This window comes from Bos indicus, chromosome 29 (genome assembly GCF_029378745.1).
Source record: "Bos indicus isolate NIAB-ARS_2022 breed Sahiwal x Tharparkar chromosome 29, NIAB-ARS_B.indTharparkar_mat_pri_1.0, whole genome shotgun sequence".
Taxonomy (NCBI): Eukaryota; Metazoa; Chordata; class Mammalia; order Artiodactyla; family Bovidae; genus Bos; species Bos indicus.
In genome coordinates this window covers 12,334,396-12,350,130 of record NC_091788.1, presented here as the reverse complement: position 1 = coordinate 12,350,130, position 15,735 = coordinate 12,334,396, and the positions used below count along the sequence as shown (strand labels likewise).

The following is a 15,735-nucleotide window of genomic DNA, read 5'->3' as shown; positions in this document are numbered from 1 at the left end:
CCCCAAATCATTTGGAAGGAAACAAGATGCCTCTTGACTTCTCTAGATACTTGGCAGAAGCAGCAGGAGTAAGAACATTCTAATCATAACTAGGTAGTTGTTAAAAGTAGAGAGACAGTCTAAAAACCAGGCTAAGCTTTCTTTTTTCAAACTCTTTATAACTTTACCCTAATTCTGTCCATACTCCACTGGACTGGTTTGTTCCCTCCTACCAATCACTGTTGTGGGTAGGCATTTTGCCAAGGATTTTAAAGAAGGGTGTTAAACAAAGGGAAATGTAATATGATAAAAATGAGGCTCCTGGGAACACGTAGAAGCAAATGACAGAGAAATATAAAGTAAATACGCTGTTCTGTCTAACACATGTGAAATCAGTTTTGAATTAACACCTAACCCCAGTCCACAAGGTGCTTTTAATTTACTCAAGAGAAAGACACATTTCAGTGTGGCATGCAGAGTGTTAAAATGAACAATTTTTAGGAACACAGAGGAGGAATATTGGAAGGAGGGGGCATTCAGAGACTAATTAACAATAATATACAACTCATAACGTGGGCCTATTTGCAGATATGGATGATATAATCAAAGCTTGAAACTGGTACTAGGATGTTCATATAGTTAGTATAATTCAGGGCTTAATCTTGTGTCTACATTTTTACTTCAAATCCTGTGTGTTTTCCCAATAGTGACAGGAAACAGGGCCATGGAACAGTAGTGACAAGGCCATGCAGAGTGGTTTCATATCAATATACTACAGAAATGGAACTAAAATGTAAAGGGCTTGCAGGAGAAATTCATTTTTATTGAAGTATATGAATTTCTGTGTTGCAAGATGAAAAAGTTCTAGAAATCTGTTGCATGACAATGTTTATACTTACAGAACCATACATTTACAAATGGCTAAGATGATAGATTAATGTGTTTTCACCACAAAAAACTCTAAAATGTAATATTATATTAATAATGTTATAATAACATAAATATGCCAATAACTGTCATCTATAACAAGTATAACTGATACATATGGACCACTAACTGTATGCCAGGAACTGTGTTAAATGTGTAACATGGACCATCTCACTTATTTTAATATCTCTTTTTGACTAATGAAAAGCCCAAAACCTAGATTGGGTAACATGCCTAAGGTCCCACACAACTAGAACATGAGCACACTGACTGTAAAACCATGGCTTCATCAGTCACCTTCCACACCAAGTCTCCTTTACTGAACTGCAATCAAAGTATGCAATTCAAAATCAGGTACTCTTTTTTCTTGCCTTGTGCACACATGGAGAACTAGGTAAAGGAGGTGACGACTCACTGAAGGTCAAATTGAAGTCACTGATAAACTGTTTTTAACGGGACTTCCTGGTGGCACAGTGAATAAAAACCTGCCTGCCAATGCAGGGGACATGAGCTCAATCCTTGATCTGGGAAGATTCCACATGCCATGGAGCAGCTAAGCCCATGCACCACAACTACTGAGCCCAAGTGCTGCAATTACTGAAGCCCATGTGTCTCAAGCTTGTGCTCTGCAGCGAGAAGCCACCACAATTAGAAGGCTGCACACCACAACGAAGAGTAGCCCCTGCTCGCTGCAACAAGAGAAAGCCTGTGGAGAACAGAAACCCAGCACAGCCATAAATAAATAAATAAATGAGTGTTAAACTGTTTAAAGGACAGGGTCTATAGATGCTGTGACCGCTCCAGTTGGTAGAGACTGTACTGCTGAGGGTTAGTCAGGTAACCAACCTCCCAGTGTTTCTCCTCATTTAGACGCACCTGTGGCATACTTTGCTGCAAAAGGAGGTCTTCCCAGGTAACGAGATGACGTCTATCTGTGACTTGACCTCAAATGAGTCACTTCACTGTCATCAGTTAGCAGGCATCTCAGGGTAGATCCAGTTCACTCTGTGGGAGCCCTGCAAGTTTCCTGATGAACTTTCTATTTATTCTGAAGTAATTGCGTTTGACACCCCAGGCTGACTAATATCAATGTGTGACCAGGTTAAGTACTGAGCTAGCCAGCTTTTGCAGTTGTGAAGTTATAGGCCGAAAAACACAATTGGACACCGAGAAGAAGGTCACTGTGCAAATACCATGTCTGGATTCCAGGCAGAGACGGCCAATTATCAGCATGGGTGTTTCTATTGCCCCCTCTGTATTGCATTTACAGGGAGACTTGCGAATCGAAATATGGTCTGTGGGCAAGCAGAAGCAGTGACAGCTCACCTGAGAGCTGTTAGAAATATAAAACTCAAACCCCATCCCAGAGCTACAGAATCAGAAGCCTGACTTTTAAATAATCCCCAGCTAATTCATATGCACATTAATATGTAAGAAGCCCTGATTTAAAAAGTGTACATTTTTAGCTTTAAGAATTAAGTGTTTACTAAATATGTTTAACTGCAAACTAAACTACCACATAAAAAGAAGAAATAATTGAATATACTAGGCAAGATTATCATAATTAATTACACAATATTTTCACATGGTTTTTCTACCTTAATCCTTTTATTAACACCTTTATCTCCTCTGTCTTCTTATCTTCCAAAGAAGGTAAAAAGATTGCCATCTCTCAGGCAGGATTTGAACTCAGCATTCCAACTCTAGATCTCCAAACCTACCCTGTAAATCACACTACCTCTCTCCAGGAATTCAGAAGATCACTTGAACTTGGAATGATCAGACAAAGTAGGACATGAACTGACACTTGAAGAATGGGTAAGGTTTGCAGAAAAGAAGGATTTCCAGAGGAGAGAAATAGCAGGCACACAAGTACTTTAAGACTGCCATGTTAAAGGAGGAGCCTTTCAGGGGAAGGCTGTAGAAAATATTTAAGTGTAGGAGTCATGTCTTTCCCACAAGAGAAACAGGAAGAAAGAATGAAGTAACAAGAGAAACCAGATCATGGAAGGCCTTAAAAGCTAAGCCAAAGGGTGCGGCTATTTGGTAACTCAGCATAAGGAATGGATTTTCACAAGTTATTCCAGTTTTATTCATTAGACTTAGAATTTAGTATGCAATGGATAAATATGCTCTAAAAATAAGATACAGATAAATTTCAAGAAACACATAGGAAAACACTTCCCTATACTACTTCACGTGGCAATTACACCTTCTGTAATTCTGCACCTGCTTAGTCAACCATAGGCTATATCCCAGGAGACCTGACATCACTGCTTTTGACAGGGGCGCTAAGGATTTGTCAGAGCACTTGAGAATGTGCGAGAATGAAGAGAGCATTGGCTAGGAACACAGATGTCTTTTAAGTAGGGCATTGCATGGATGATTCATCTCTATCAAAAGAATGTGGAGTAAGTAACATTGCCAGAGTGGACCTGAAAATGTACTATAGGTCATTGATGTGCTAATGAGAACGTTTTTCTACAAAGGGTCACAGATACAGAGCAACTTGATTCTTAAGTAATATAACAAAACATAAATGGTTGCTGTTTAAGAACAGGAAACAAAAAATAACTGTATAAGCTCTTAAAAAAAGTGATTTAATAAAATGTGAAGATTAAAAAAAGAAAAGAAATCAGGAGAAGGAAAATCGATAGAGGAGGGACAAACATGTAAGCAGATGCCAGGGAAGTGGGGAGAAAGGATAAAGAAGGAATAAGAGAAGAACGTACGATGGGAAGACAGTTTATTGAAAATTATCAAGATTTTTTGTATCCATTATCTACTATAATAATACTCTAATCCCATGTGATAGCTATTATACCCATTTCACAGATAAAGAAACTGATACTACTGGAGATAAAGTTCCCCAAATTACATTGATGGTAAGTGGTAGAACTGAAATTCAAACATTCAATTCACTTAACCTTCAGGAGGTACTGAAGTAATGTCAATCAGAAGCCAAAGCAAGTTACTGACTTCTCTAACGTTTGTTTTCCCATTTATAAAATGAACTAGTACTTGTAAAGCTATTGGATACAGTCATTTTCTTGGGCTCCAAAATCACTGTGGAGTGACTGCAGCCACAAAATTAAAAGACACTTGCTCCTTGGAAGAAAAGCTATGACAAATCTAGACAGCATATTAAAAAGCAGATACATTACTTTGCTGATAAAGGTCCATATAGTCAAAGCTATGGTTTTTCCAGTAGTGTGTAAGGACAATGAGAGCTGGACAATAAAAAAGGCTGAGTGCTAAAGAATTGATGCCTTTGTACTGTGGTGTTGGAGAAGACTCTTGAGAGTTCCTTGGACTGCAAGGAGATCAACCCAGTCAATTCTCAAGGAAATCAACCCTGAATGTTCATTGGAAGGACTGATGCTGAAGCTGAAGCTCCAATACTTTGGCCACCTGATGCGAAGAGCTGACTTATTGGAAGAGATGCCAGCAAAGATTGAAGGTGGGAGAAGGGGACGAGATGGTTGGATGGCATCACCGACTCAATGAACGTGTGTTTGAGCAAAGTCTGGGAAATAGTGAAGGACAGGGAAGCCTGGCGTGCTGCAGTCCATGGGGGTCACAAAGAGTCAGACACAACTGAGCGACTGAACAAGCTTAATAAATAATAGCATCGACCCTTTGATAAAGATTAGCTAACAGACTACTGATAACTACATTCTAAAGCCTCCTTACTTCCAGGTTCAAGTTAAGGGACAAAAACTCTCGGGAATCCTTGGTGTTTTGGCAAAGAATCCTCTAAAAGGCACCAAATATTCCCTAGACCGAATCCATAATGTCACCTACGTATACATCCTTGTGTTTCTGTTCAGTTACATGTGACTCTGTGAAGAAACTGTAGCTCGCTGGGCTCCTTTGTCCATGGGATTGAACCTGCGTCTCCTGTATTGCAGGTGGATACTTTACCCACTGATCCACTTGGGACATGAATTTGAGCAAACCTTGGGAGACAGTGGAGGACAGAAGAACCTGGCGTGCTTACGGTTCATGGGGTCTCAAAGAGTCGGACACAACTGAGCGACTGGCCAACATCAATTCCATGTTTCAAAGTATCATAGTATCAGTAAGTATTATCTCTATCAACAAAATCTAAAAACCATTCTCGGTAGTTTAAAAGGGAGTGTTTGTATTCAAAAAGCCTGGGAAGGAGCAGGAGTGTAATCCTTACCGTCCTGCACACAGAGGATAGTGAGAGCAGCTAGTGAGACCTACATCTGACTTTTCAACCCCTAGACTAAGAATCCTTATCCCATCTTCTTGATGGTTGTCCCCTCTCCTCTCCATTCTTTTCACAGCAGAGATAAGAGATTTTTTTCCTAATGGCAATATTGATCCTGTCCCTTTCCTGCTTAAAACCATTTAACTGGCCCCACTGCCTTCAGACAAAAAATCAAACTCCAGTTGGGCATAAAGATCCTTGTGTGATTTGGGCCCTCCTTAGCAATCCAGGCTCCACCAGACACTGGTCTAAACTCCAACCTATTAAACTGCTTCACTTCCAAGGACAGGGGCGCCTTCGTGCTGTCCTGCTTTCCTCCTTAATGTTCTTCCTCCTTCCCACTTTTCAGGGCTAATTTCTCAGAATTTTACAGCCTGGCTTTGATATTTTTTCTGCACGGAGCCTTCTATGATCCTCTTGTCAAGATGCATTAAAAGTTCCTACCTGGGCAGTGTCTAAGCCCCCCATGGCATTGCTTACATTGTGTTGCAGTTGGCCCGTAATTGGATTCTAAGCTCCATGAGGACAAAGACCGTGTCTGATTTGTCCTCCAATGCCTAGGGCCATACACAGCACATAGCAAGTACTGAATAAAGATCTGCTGAATACATTTTAAAACTCCTATTAAAAAATCCTATTTTTCTGCATTCAAAGGCGGAAACACAGTTTTGGGGTATTATTTGCTTTTGGATTTTGCTTTCGTTAAATTTTAATTCCCGGTTGAAGAAAACTGTGCATCCATAAATCTACAGTCAGAGCCCCAAGCCACAGACAAGTAAAAAGAACAGTCATTAAAGGTGACCACAAAGTCAATAGCCTTGGCAGCAAGTTCTGGGGTCCTTGGAGGGGGTCTTATCCTCACCTCCTAGCCTTCCCTACCTAACCAGTGAAATTAATTCTAGTTGCTCTGTTTTTCATTTCTATAAGAACTTCAGGGTCCCTCAGTAAGTTTTGTATGGAGCTAGTGACAAAAATTGATTAATAGTTCAATGATCATTGCTTTAAATGCACTATGGTTTTAACATGGAATCCATATAATACCCTTAAGGGTATGAAGACTTTCAAAATCCTTTCAATTTCTCATTACAATGAATTCTAAAAAGAATTAGGTTACTGGCTGGATTATACCCATTTTGCAGATAGAAACCAGAAGACAGAGAGGTCAGGGACAATTTTCTTTTGAGCACACAACAGAATGTTTTGAAACATGGGCATTTTCTTTCATCCTTAATGCTTTATTGTGTTTGGGTTTTTTGTTTTTTTTAATAAATCTTTCTTCTAGACTTTAAGCTCGTTGCAAGCAGACGCTAGATCTTTACTTTTCTTTTTGTTTCTAGCTTAGGTTCTAGACTTGTGCAGCCACGTTAGCTGAAATGTTTGCCTAACTCTTAAAAGTTCTCTGCTGTGTTCTTAAGCTTACTGTCAGGGAAGCATCTCTAACTTGTGATTTATTGGAGAAAAATCTCAGTTTCAAAAGAAACAAATATTTACTTCAACAATAGGAGTTCAGTCACTCAGTTGTGTCCAACTCTTTGTGAACCCATGAATGGCAACATGCCAGGCTTCCCTGTCCTTCACTATCTCCCAGAGTTTGCTCAAACTCATATCTATTGAGCTAACAATAAAGGACCTACTTGAGTATATTTTTCAAATAAGTAACTCCTAGATATGAAGGCAGATATTTGCAAATCTCTCTGGAGATTAATGGGTTACTGCCATGTCTTAAAGGAGGAACAGTTAGAGAAAGGAGAGAAAGAACAGCAGCTGAAGGTTTTTAGGGGCTTAGTCACATGGTTCAACAGTAGCAAGGAAAAACAAAAATAAAAACAAAAGCAACTATTAGTACAGATGGAGAAAAACCGTCCATAGGCTAATTGATTATAGCTATCATGACAGCTGGTTACAGTGTCTGCCTGTAAAAATACAGGCTGCACCCCAAAAAAAGTATACACACAAAAGTGCATAGCTCTGGGACTTCCCAGCTGATCCAGTGGCTAAGACTCCATGTTCCCAATGCAGGAGGCCTGAGTTTGATCCCTGGTCGGGGAACTAAATCCCACATGCCTCACCTAAGACCTGGTGCAGCCAAAGAAATAAGTAAAATATTTTTAAAATGCACAGCTCTCTTTGGCTGCCTTTCATTGGTTCTTTCGTAAAATGCCCTCTAAACAGATGATGCAATGGAATCCAGCCCTTCTTGGGTAATAAAGTGAACCCAATGATGTTACGGTGGAAGCTCTGGTCAGCTAAGCACAGAAATCTAGGCAGTCTTGCTGACTGTGGCTTAGACTGTCTTGGGAAGTAAGTGCTCCAGCAATTAGAATTCTGTGTATAAAGGCAGAACCTCTGGGACACTGTTTTTTCTCTTTTTAATATTTTTAGTTTATTTTGGGGATAATTCTTTTTTGTGCCCCCAAAAGACTTACAAGAAATGACATTATTAGAGTTAACAATCCATTGTCAAGTGAACCATCTGCATCCAGGTGTTTTTTTAGGACTGAAGATGATTTTCCCTCAAGCCTGCTCCCAACCCCCCTGGTGGCCCATTCTGCTCAAGCAGTTGCATATGTGCATTCTGGCTCAGTCGTGTCTGACTCTGTGCACCCTCATGGACTGTAACCTACTAGGCTCCTCTGTCCAAGGGATTCTCCAGGCAAGTGGATTGCGATTTCCTTCTCCAAGGGATCTTCCCAACCCAGGGATTGAAACAGCATATCCTGTGTCTCCTTGCATTGGCAGGCAGATTTTTTTTACCACTGAGCTACCTGGGAAGCCCGCTAAAGCAATTACAAACACAAACATGGCACATATCCTTGGGAAGAAAATAGATCATAAGCAGCAAATTACAATGCAAGATGCTGAATTCTTTGATAGTGTTCTCTGGGTCCAGAGAAGGTACACACGCTGCTGATGAGTAAAGGATAGAGAAGTCTTCTCAGAGAAGGTCTAGAACTGGGCTTCTAAGGTCAGTGAGAGTTTGTCAAACATATACATGTGTAGAACACGTGGCATGGGATCTAACAAAGATTAAACTTTCAAATAGAAATATTTTGTTATTTATGAAAGTTTTACTATTAACTGGGAGGCAGAGTGTTCTGGCAGGGAAATAACGCGCTTGAAGGTACTGAGAAACATCCCATGCTGGAAACAAGGAACAGTTCTTTGTGGCTACAAGAGGAGAGGGCACTTCCCTGGCAGTCCAGAGGTTGAGACTTCATGCCTCAACTACAGGAGGTGGGGATTCACTCCCTGGTCAGGAACTAAGATCCCACAAAATGTAAAAAGAAAAAAGAAAGAGGAAGAGGAAGGGAGTAACAATGGAATTCTTGATTTAGCAAGATGACTTTGTTGGCAGAGTGGAGGGTGGATTGACAGGTTAAGAGAGGGAGACGGAATCAAGGAGACCAATTAGGCAGCTGTTATAAAAAGTTCAGTCAAGAGGAGTGGGACTGCTCTCTGATGGCACAACACAAGTAAACGTTCCCCCCGCCCCCTGCCCAGGTAAGGAGAACGGGCAGCAGCCAGGTTCTCACACCGCAAGGCCAGCTGAGGCTCAGTTTGCCGACAAGTGAAGGTCACAGTCACGTGCAGGCACCAGCAACCAGGGCTGGCTGTGTTCTTAGACGCTAGTACCTGTTGGCGCTAGAGCAGCAGTTCTCAGCTCTGCCTGCTCCTCACCTGGGAACCACTTTTATAATGTAGGTGCCTCGGCTCCACTCCAGACTGACTAAATCAGGATCCCTGGGCAGAGCTCCACTTGTTAAGTGCCCCTCACGGCCAGAACTGAGACCCACGGCCCAGCAGTCAGGCACAACAGTGACTTTTCAAAAAGTCTCCAAGTGTGTGTGTCTGGCTGTGGGGACACACAGCAACCAGATGAGGATGCTGCCGCGCCAAGCTGCTCTTTCTAGGAGAGACGGACTGTCAGCAGATGAGCAAGTGAGGCCCTGCCACTATGTGACCTGAGCGACTCGCTCTTGAAAATGCCTCTGAACACACCCAAAGGAGGGATTCCAAAAGAATAGAGGGGGCCAACTCCACAAAAGCAGAATATAATATAGATTCTCAATTACCCAGTGGATGTCCATAAGGAGGCAAGAGAAAACAAAGGTCTTAGCCTTGGTCCCTCGTGAATGGGCTGGATAGCTTTCATAAAGTTCACCTGTATATTACACTCTGCAACCAGAACTCTGCACACTGAAGACAAGGCTATCTTAGTTAAAAGAATGACATCTGCAACTTCCCTGGTGGCACAAGAGCTAAGATTCCACACCTCCAATGCAGGGGGCCCGGGTTCGATTCCTAAACATGCCACAACTGAAAGATGCTGCATGCCACAACTAAGACCCAGTGCTGCCAAATAAATAAATATTTAAAAAAGACAACATGTATTCGAATCATGTCTCAGTAATGAAAATCGTTTCCGTTTTCCAAGCTCTTACGCTACAAAAGATACTACTCTATGTACATTGCATTCCTTATCTTGTTCAAAACTCTTCAAAACCCTGAGAGATAATTCTTAGATTCCACAGATGTAGAAAGGAGATTCTGAGAATCTAGGTGACTTGCGAAAGCTTACCGAGCTAGAAGTGACAGGTCCAACCCTGAAACTGGCTCGGGTCAAGCCAGTGCTGGTACCCACCACTCTTACTGCTTACAGGTCTCCGGGGTTCACAGCCCATTCTGGAAGATAAACTCCTGGAGACCAAAGGCCAAGTAGAATTTAGGATTATCTTTGAGTCTCTCCCCTAGACATCCTCTACTTTTTTTGTAATTACTAGATTTTAGGACAGTAAGAGAGTTGGATCAGGGAAGTTCTGTCAGTATAAGACCCCTCTCTTCCACTGCCCACTGGGTCTGAGCATCCTTCGTGGAGGCAGGATTTCAGAAGCTTCCTCTGCCAAGACCTGAGTCTGCTCTTAGGGGAGAAAATGATCAACACTTGGAGCCTGAGAGTCCTTTTTGAATTTAATGTATAAATCTATTGATCGTATTCGTTTATTGTGTAAGTGAAGCTAGGCATTCAGGGAATTTTTTTTCTTTTTGGCTGTGCCATGCAGCATGGCATGCAGGATCTTGGTTCTCCAGCCAGGGACTGAACCCATATCCCCTGCTGTGGAAGCAAGGAGTCTTAACCACTGAACTGCCTGGGAAGTCCCAATCAGGAAGAATTTTAATAATAACTGGGCCTTTAGCACATGAGACCCAAGAGTTAAATGACTTGTTCAAAGCTAGCTTGTAGTAGACATGTTTTTACCTACTATTTAGGGTTTCCCTGGTGGATAAGGCAGAAAAGAATCTGTCTGCAATGCAGGAGAACTGGGTTTGATACTTGGGTTGGGACAATCCCCTGAAAAAGGGAATGGCTACTGATTCCATTATTCTTGCTTGGGAAACTCCATAGACAGAGAAGCCTGGCAGGCTACAGTCCATTGGGTTGCAAAGACCAGCTAACACTTTGGGTATTTTATTATATCCAGGAAGGAAGAGAAGAGAAATAGTTATGGGCAAGGCTAAAAGGACACTCAGACTGTAAAACTGAGATCAGTGTGAATGCATGAGTATGTTCATTCATTCAACAGATATTTATTATTAAGCAACTATCTATGGGCAGTTTTTTATTTGTGTGGTTCCAACAAATGGTTGGAATTATGGTTTTTCCATAGTTCAAGACTATGGTTTTTCCAGTGGTCATGTATGGATGTGAGAGTTGGACTGTGAAGAAAGCTGAGCACTGAAGAATTCATGCTTTTGAACTGTGGTGTTGGAGAAGACTCTTGAGAGTCCCTTGGACTGCAAGGAGATCCAACCAGTCCATTCTGAAGGAGATCAGCCCTGGGATTTCTTTGGAAGGACTGATGCTAAAGCTGAAACTCCAGTACTTTGGCCAGCTCATCCGAAGAGTTGACTCATTGGAAAAGACTCTGATGCTGGGAGGGATTGGGGGCAGGAGGAGAAGGGGACGACAGAGGATGAGATGGCTGGATGGCATCATCGACTCGATGGACATGAGTCTGGGTGAACTCTGGGAGTTGGTGATGGACAAGGAGGCCTGGTGTGCTGCAGTTCATGGGGTCGCAAAGAGTCAGACACGACTGAGCGACTCAACTGAACTGAACTGAACTGAACACTCATGAATTTCAATTACTATGGCTTAATTAAGGAACAGCAGTTCCCTAACAACAAGATTCAAATTTCAGTTACCACGGTATATTAACTGTGAGTAAGTAAACTATAAACTTGCTACTAGCTCTTTGGTCGACAGTCACTACATAATAACAGATGCACATTATGTTCCCCGAGACTTATCAGGTCAGTTCTTTCAAAGTCTGTTGGGAATGGGTCACTTCAGACCTATTGTTCAGTTCACATACAGACAGCAAAGCATGTAGTTGTTTTGCTTTCTCATCTCCTGGTGGTAGACCCACACAACGTTTTACAGAAATGGATAATGCAAAGAGGGAATTTGCCAGCAAAGACTGAAGTTCAGCAAAGAAACAAAAAGTGATAATGCTGTAAGTGAAATTCAAATGGAACAGTGGACTTGTAGAAGCCATAGCTGATCGTGGGAATATTGACACTGCCACCGTTTGAGAAAAACCAGATACGCAGTCAGGGGAACTTGACCAAAGGCAAACTTAGGAACATGAACGAAGAAAGTGGTTGGGATGAAAGGATGAAGATGTCCCAGAGGAAATAACACTGGCAAAAAACTGCACATTAAAATAACTCTCAGAGATATTTCATAACATTGAAGTACAAGGGATAAAAGGTTGGAAGCTGATCCAAAGCTAGAAAGGACTGTGACAACTCACTAAGGCATAGAAAAGCTGCTTGCTCAATATCTTAGCCAATGGTACTTTTTCCCCATTGATTATTAAGATGTCATCTCTATGATCTCTGCCTATGATGCAAAAGCGAAAACTGCCTCTATTATATGCCAGGCATCAGAAAATACAAAAAAAAAAAAAGAAAATACAGTCCCTGCCCTCTTGGTGGTCTTAACCAAACAAATTAATTCTGAAAACCTGTGATTAATTGTTCTGTTTAATGAGGGTGTTGGCTTAGGTCAGAGCACCCATTAGGGATTTAGAGAGAAATTGTGGGAAGCTACTTAGTAAGGGGGGGAGTTGAATATGGAAAGAATAAAATACAAAGGAAATGTTGGGAGAGGGTGCTCCCAGTCTGAAGATAATGCAAATCCCCCAGCCCAGCAAATCTACTTCCTGCACAGAGGCCCAGTGAGGAGTGACTCTGGATACATATTAACTGACAGCAGAATGCAGAGATACAGGTTAAGGTTCCTTCTCAAAAATAATCCAGAAACTGAAAATGCTACCAAGTGCCATTCTCAGCCAACTTGTGTGAGTAAATCTCTTAAAACCAGTGCAAAGTGTTTGGATGCAAATTTCCAAAGCTATGAACATGCAAAGTAGAATCTAAGGCTGCAAAAATACATTCTTCAGGAAATCAAGTCACAGGAACATATGAAATGATACATCTGGTTTTAGGGACTGGCTATGATTTTTAAGTCCAAATGTATATTATGTTGGGTTGTTTTTTTTCCATCATAAAATGTATGAATTTTCAATGTATTGCAAGTCTATGTTATAGGCATGTGGATACTCCCAGGCACACAACTGGTAAGAGGTGGACGGCTCCTTAGGACTTATCTCATCCAGCCTCTGCAGTCAAATTTTTAAAAAATGAGGTCAATTTAGTCTTGGGTGTGTGTAAGCTCAATTACTTCAATCATGTCTGACTCTTTGTGACCCTATGGACCATAGCCCACCAGGCTCCTCTGTCCATGGGATGCTCTAGGCGAGAATACTGGAGTAGGTTGCCATTTCATCCTCCAACAGATCTTCCCTGACCCAGGGATGGAACCCCTCTTATGTCTCCTGCATTGGCAGGCAGGTTCTTTACTACTAGCGCCACCTGGGAATTTAGTCTAGGGAGGCCAGTTGTCTAGCTCCACAGTCAGATTTCTGCCTCATAATATCAACAGCCAACAACTACTGACTGCTGTGTGCCTGGAGAATCCCAGGGACGGGGGAGCCTGGTGGGCTGCCGTCTATGGGGTCGCACAGAGTCGGACACGACTGAAGCGACTTAGCAGCAGCAGCAGCAGTGTGCTAGGCATAGTGCTGAGGGGCTTGTTTGTCTCATTTTTTGTTGTTGTTTGAATATAGTTGCTTTACAATGTTGTGTTAGTTTCTGCTGTACAACAAGGTAAATCAGTCATATGAATGCATATATCCCCTCCTTCTTGAGCCTCCCTTCCAGCCTCCCCATTCCACATTTCTAGGTCACCACAGAGCACCGAGCTGAACTCTGCTGAGGGGCTGATACTGGCTTGGCCAAAAGGTTCATTCGGGTTTGTTTTGTTTTTTAAACTGAATAAACCTTTTGGCCAACCTGATATATGAAGCATTGGTTCTTTAAATCCTCACAGATTCATGAAATATTTGTTGTTAGTATTACCATTTTACAGATGTGGAAACAGGCATATGTTATTCAGTCAACTTCAGCAAACCATGAGGGAGCTGCGATCTGAAAGCAGGCAGAATGATCTGAGCTGACATTTTTAACTATGAAGTTAAGAGTGTTAATAAATGATTTTCTCTGGATGTTTAACCCCCTAAATAAGGTGATTATGGTCCCTGTCCTCTAGACCTATACAACTAATTTTTCAATCTTACAAAGTAAGTAATGTCATTCCTATTTTACAACTGAGAAAACCGAAGGCACAAAGTTCCCTGGTTTCTCAAGATTACATGGCTTAAAAGTGGGGTTTCAGCCCCTAAGTCTCTTGTTTCTTTCAGACCTGTAAGCCCACCTCACTCCCTGCATTAGAACCATTCTGTCTCTCAGCAGACTCTGGCTATTTGAACAGAACTTGCATGCATCACATATCTGATCTGAAATCAGTGTAGATCCAGGCATTTCTGGAACCCATTTAAGTCAGCCACAAGAATTTCACATTCCTAAATCTCTCTCTGGTACACAGTATCAACCATCAACTGCTCACATGAGGCAGATATATTATGAAGAGGCCAGTGGTGAATCAAACTCGTGGAGTGTGGTTCAGGGGCGGCACTGAGGCACAGGAAGAGAAAAATTCACTAATTCTTGTTCCCCGAGAACACAGACAGCAACAGACAAGAAAACAGAATAGCCTTAAGGAGATGCCTCCAAGCAGTGGGTGCTAAGAAAAGGCAGACGTTGCAGTTCTAGGGAGGGAGAGGGGAGGGGCCTCTGCTGTCCTCTTTTCATAGCCCTGGCCATGATTCCCCACTGGTCTCTCAAGAGAAATGGGTCTGACAAAAGCCGCATGGTTCTCACCACAGCTCCTTAGCCAGTTTCCAGAGGTTTTCAGCATAGCAGGCAACTGCTCCCCAAAGTCAGCTCTGCTCCCCTCTTCCTGGCCGAGTCTATGGTGTATCAACTCTGCCCGTCTGCACACACTCCTGACGCTCTTGAGTTGGAGCCAAATCCTCTGAGGAGTGAAGCAGGTGGGGCCGCCTGCTCAGGCTAGTGGCAGAGCTAGTTTGAGATGCTTTGCAACACAAAAGGGCCAATTTAAGAGACGGGATTACTTTCCCCATTCCACCCTTTTAAAAGCAGTTACAAATCATTTTCCAGATGTTGACTGTTTCACTCACCTCTCTCTCTCTCTTTTTTCTCTTCTCATCTAAAAAATGCCTTAGTGCTGGAAAGGTGGTGGACGTCTGCCCAGGGAGTCTGCCGAGGGAGCCCGGAAGACTTCTTAAACCCCAGTCCCATCCCACAGTCCAGCTTGGCCGCTGGTATTTGAAATTCCGATACTGAAGTGCTAGTCGGTATCTTCTTTTAAAATGCAGAAGTGAGTAAACAAAGTTATTCACACTGTAGAGTTAATTCTTCAGCTGGCAGACTGGAATCTGCCGGCTCCCCCAGGCCAGGAAGTGCCTGCTTACATCAGCCTTTAGGCAGGAAGAGTATTCAAAAAGGGATGGTTTAGGGATGCAGAACTTCTAAGTTTATCTTTTTGTGTGGCAACTCCAAGTCGAGAAACTAGGTCCCCTCAGCCTGAAAGATCAACAACTCTTTGCATGTCTTTTAAACCTTGAAATCTTCTAATGTCAATGTAGTTTAAACTTATCCTGATATTCTGAGGATGAATAGTTAAAATTTGGAAATTAGAATGATTTTTATTTTCACCTAAAAGTATTTTCCAAATATGCTTAAGGACTCTTAATTTTCACATAGGCTGTAATTTTCTTTCTGTTTTGATCTGTATGATACATGCATATGAAGCTAAGGTGTAGATATTGCTATTCATGTATTGATTGACTGATCAGTTGCTAAGTAGAGCCTAGACATTTAAATTTCCTCTCTCAACTGTTGATCATCATTACAATTCAGCTTAGTATGGTACTGTTATTTTGCCCTATCTGTTGCTACTCAAATCAGATGTTATGGTCACCATGGTAACCACCTACCCTTTATCCCTGTTACTTCATTTATCAAACTAAGAGTGCACAGGCTCAGAAATCCTATGATTTTTTTTTTTTAACTCTTATAGAAATCAATCAAACTCACCTAAGATG

General features: G+C 41.9%; 1 protein-coding gene across 17 annotated transcripts in view; it reads right to left on the bottom strand.

Annotated features, from left to right (window-relative positions):
* Positions 1-15,735, bottom strand: part of DLG2 (discs large MAGUK scaffold protein 2) — a 2,332,068-nt gene that overhangs the window by 258,156 nt on the left and 2,058,177 nt on the right. The window contains exon 1 of one of the 17 annotated variants that reach the window (XM_070783355.1): positions 14,809-14,831. The exons of 15 other annotated variants lie outside the window; for them this stretch is intronic. Coding sequence is in view for 1 of the 2 variants with exons in the window: in XM_070783350.1 (XP_070639451.1) it covers positions 14,489-14,525 (37 nt within the window). In the remaining variant the exon portion in view is untranslated. Of the gene's footprint in view, positions 1-14,488; positions 14,606-14,808; positions 14,832-15,735 lie in introns of those variants that run through there. One more of the 17 variants, XM_070783350.1, reaches the window with a different exon arrangement.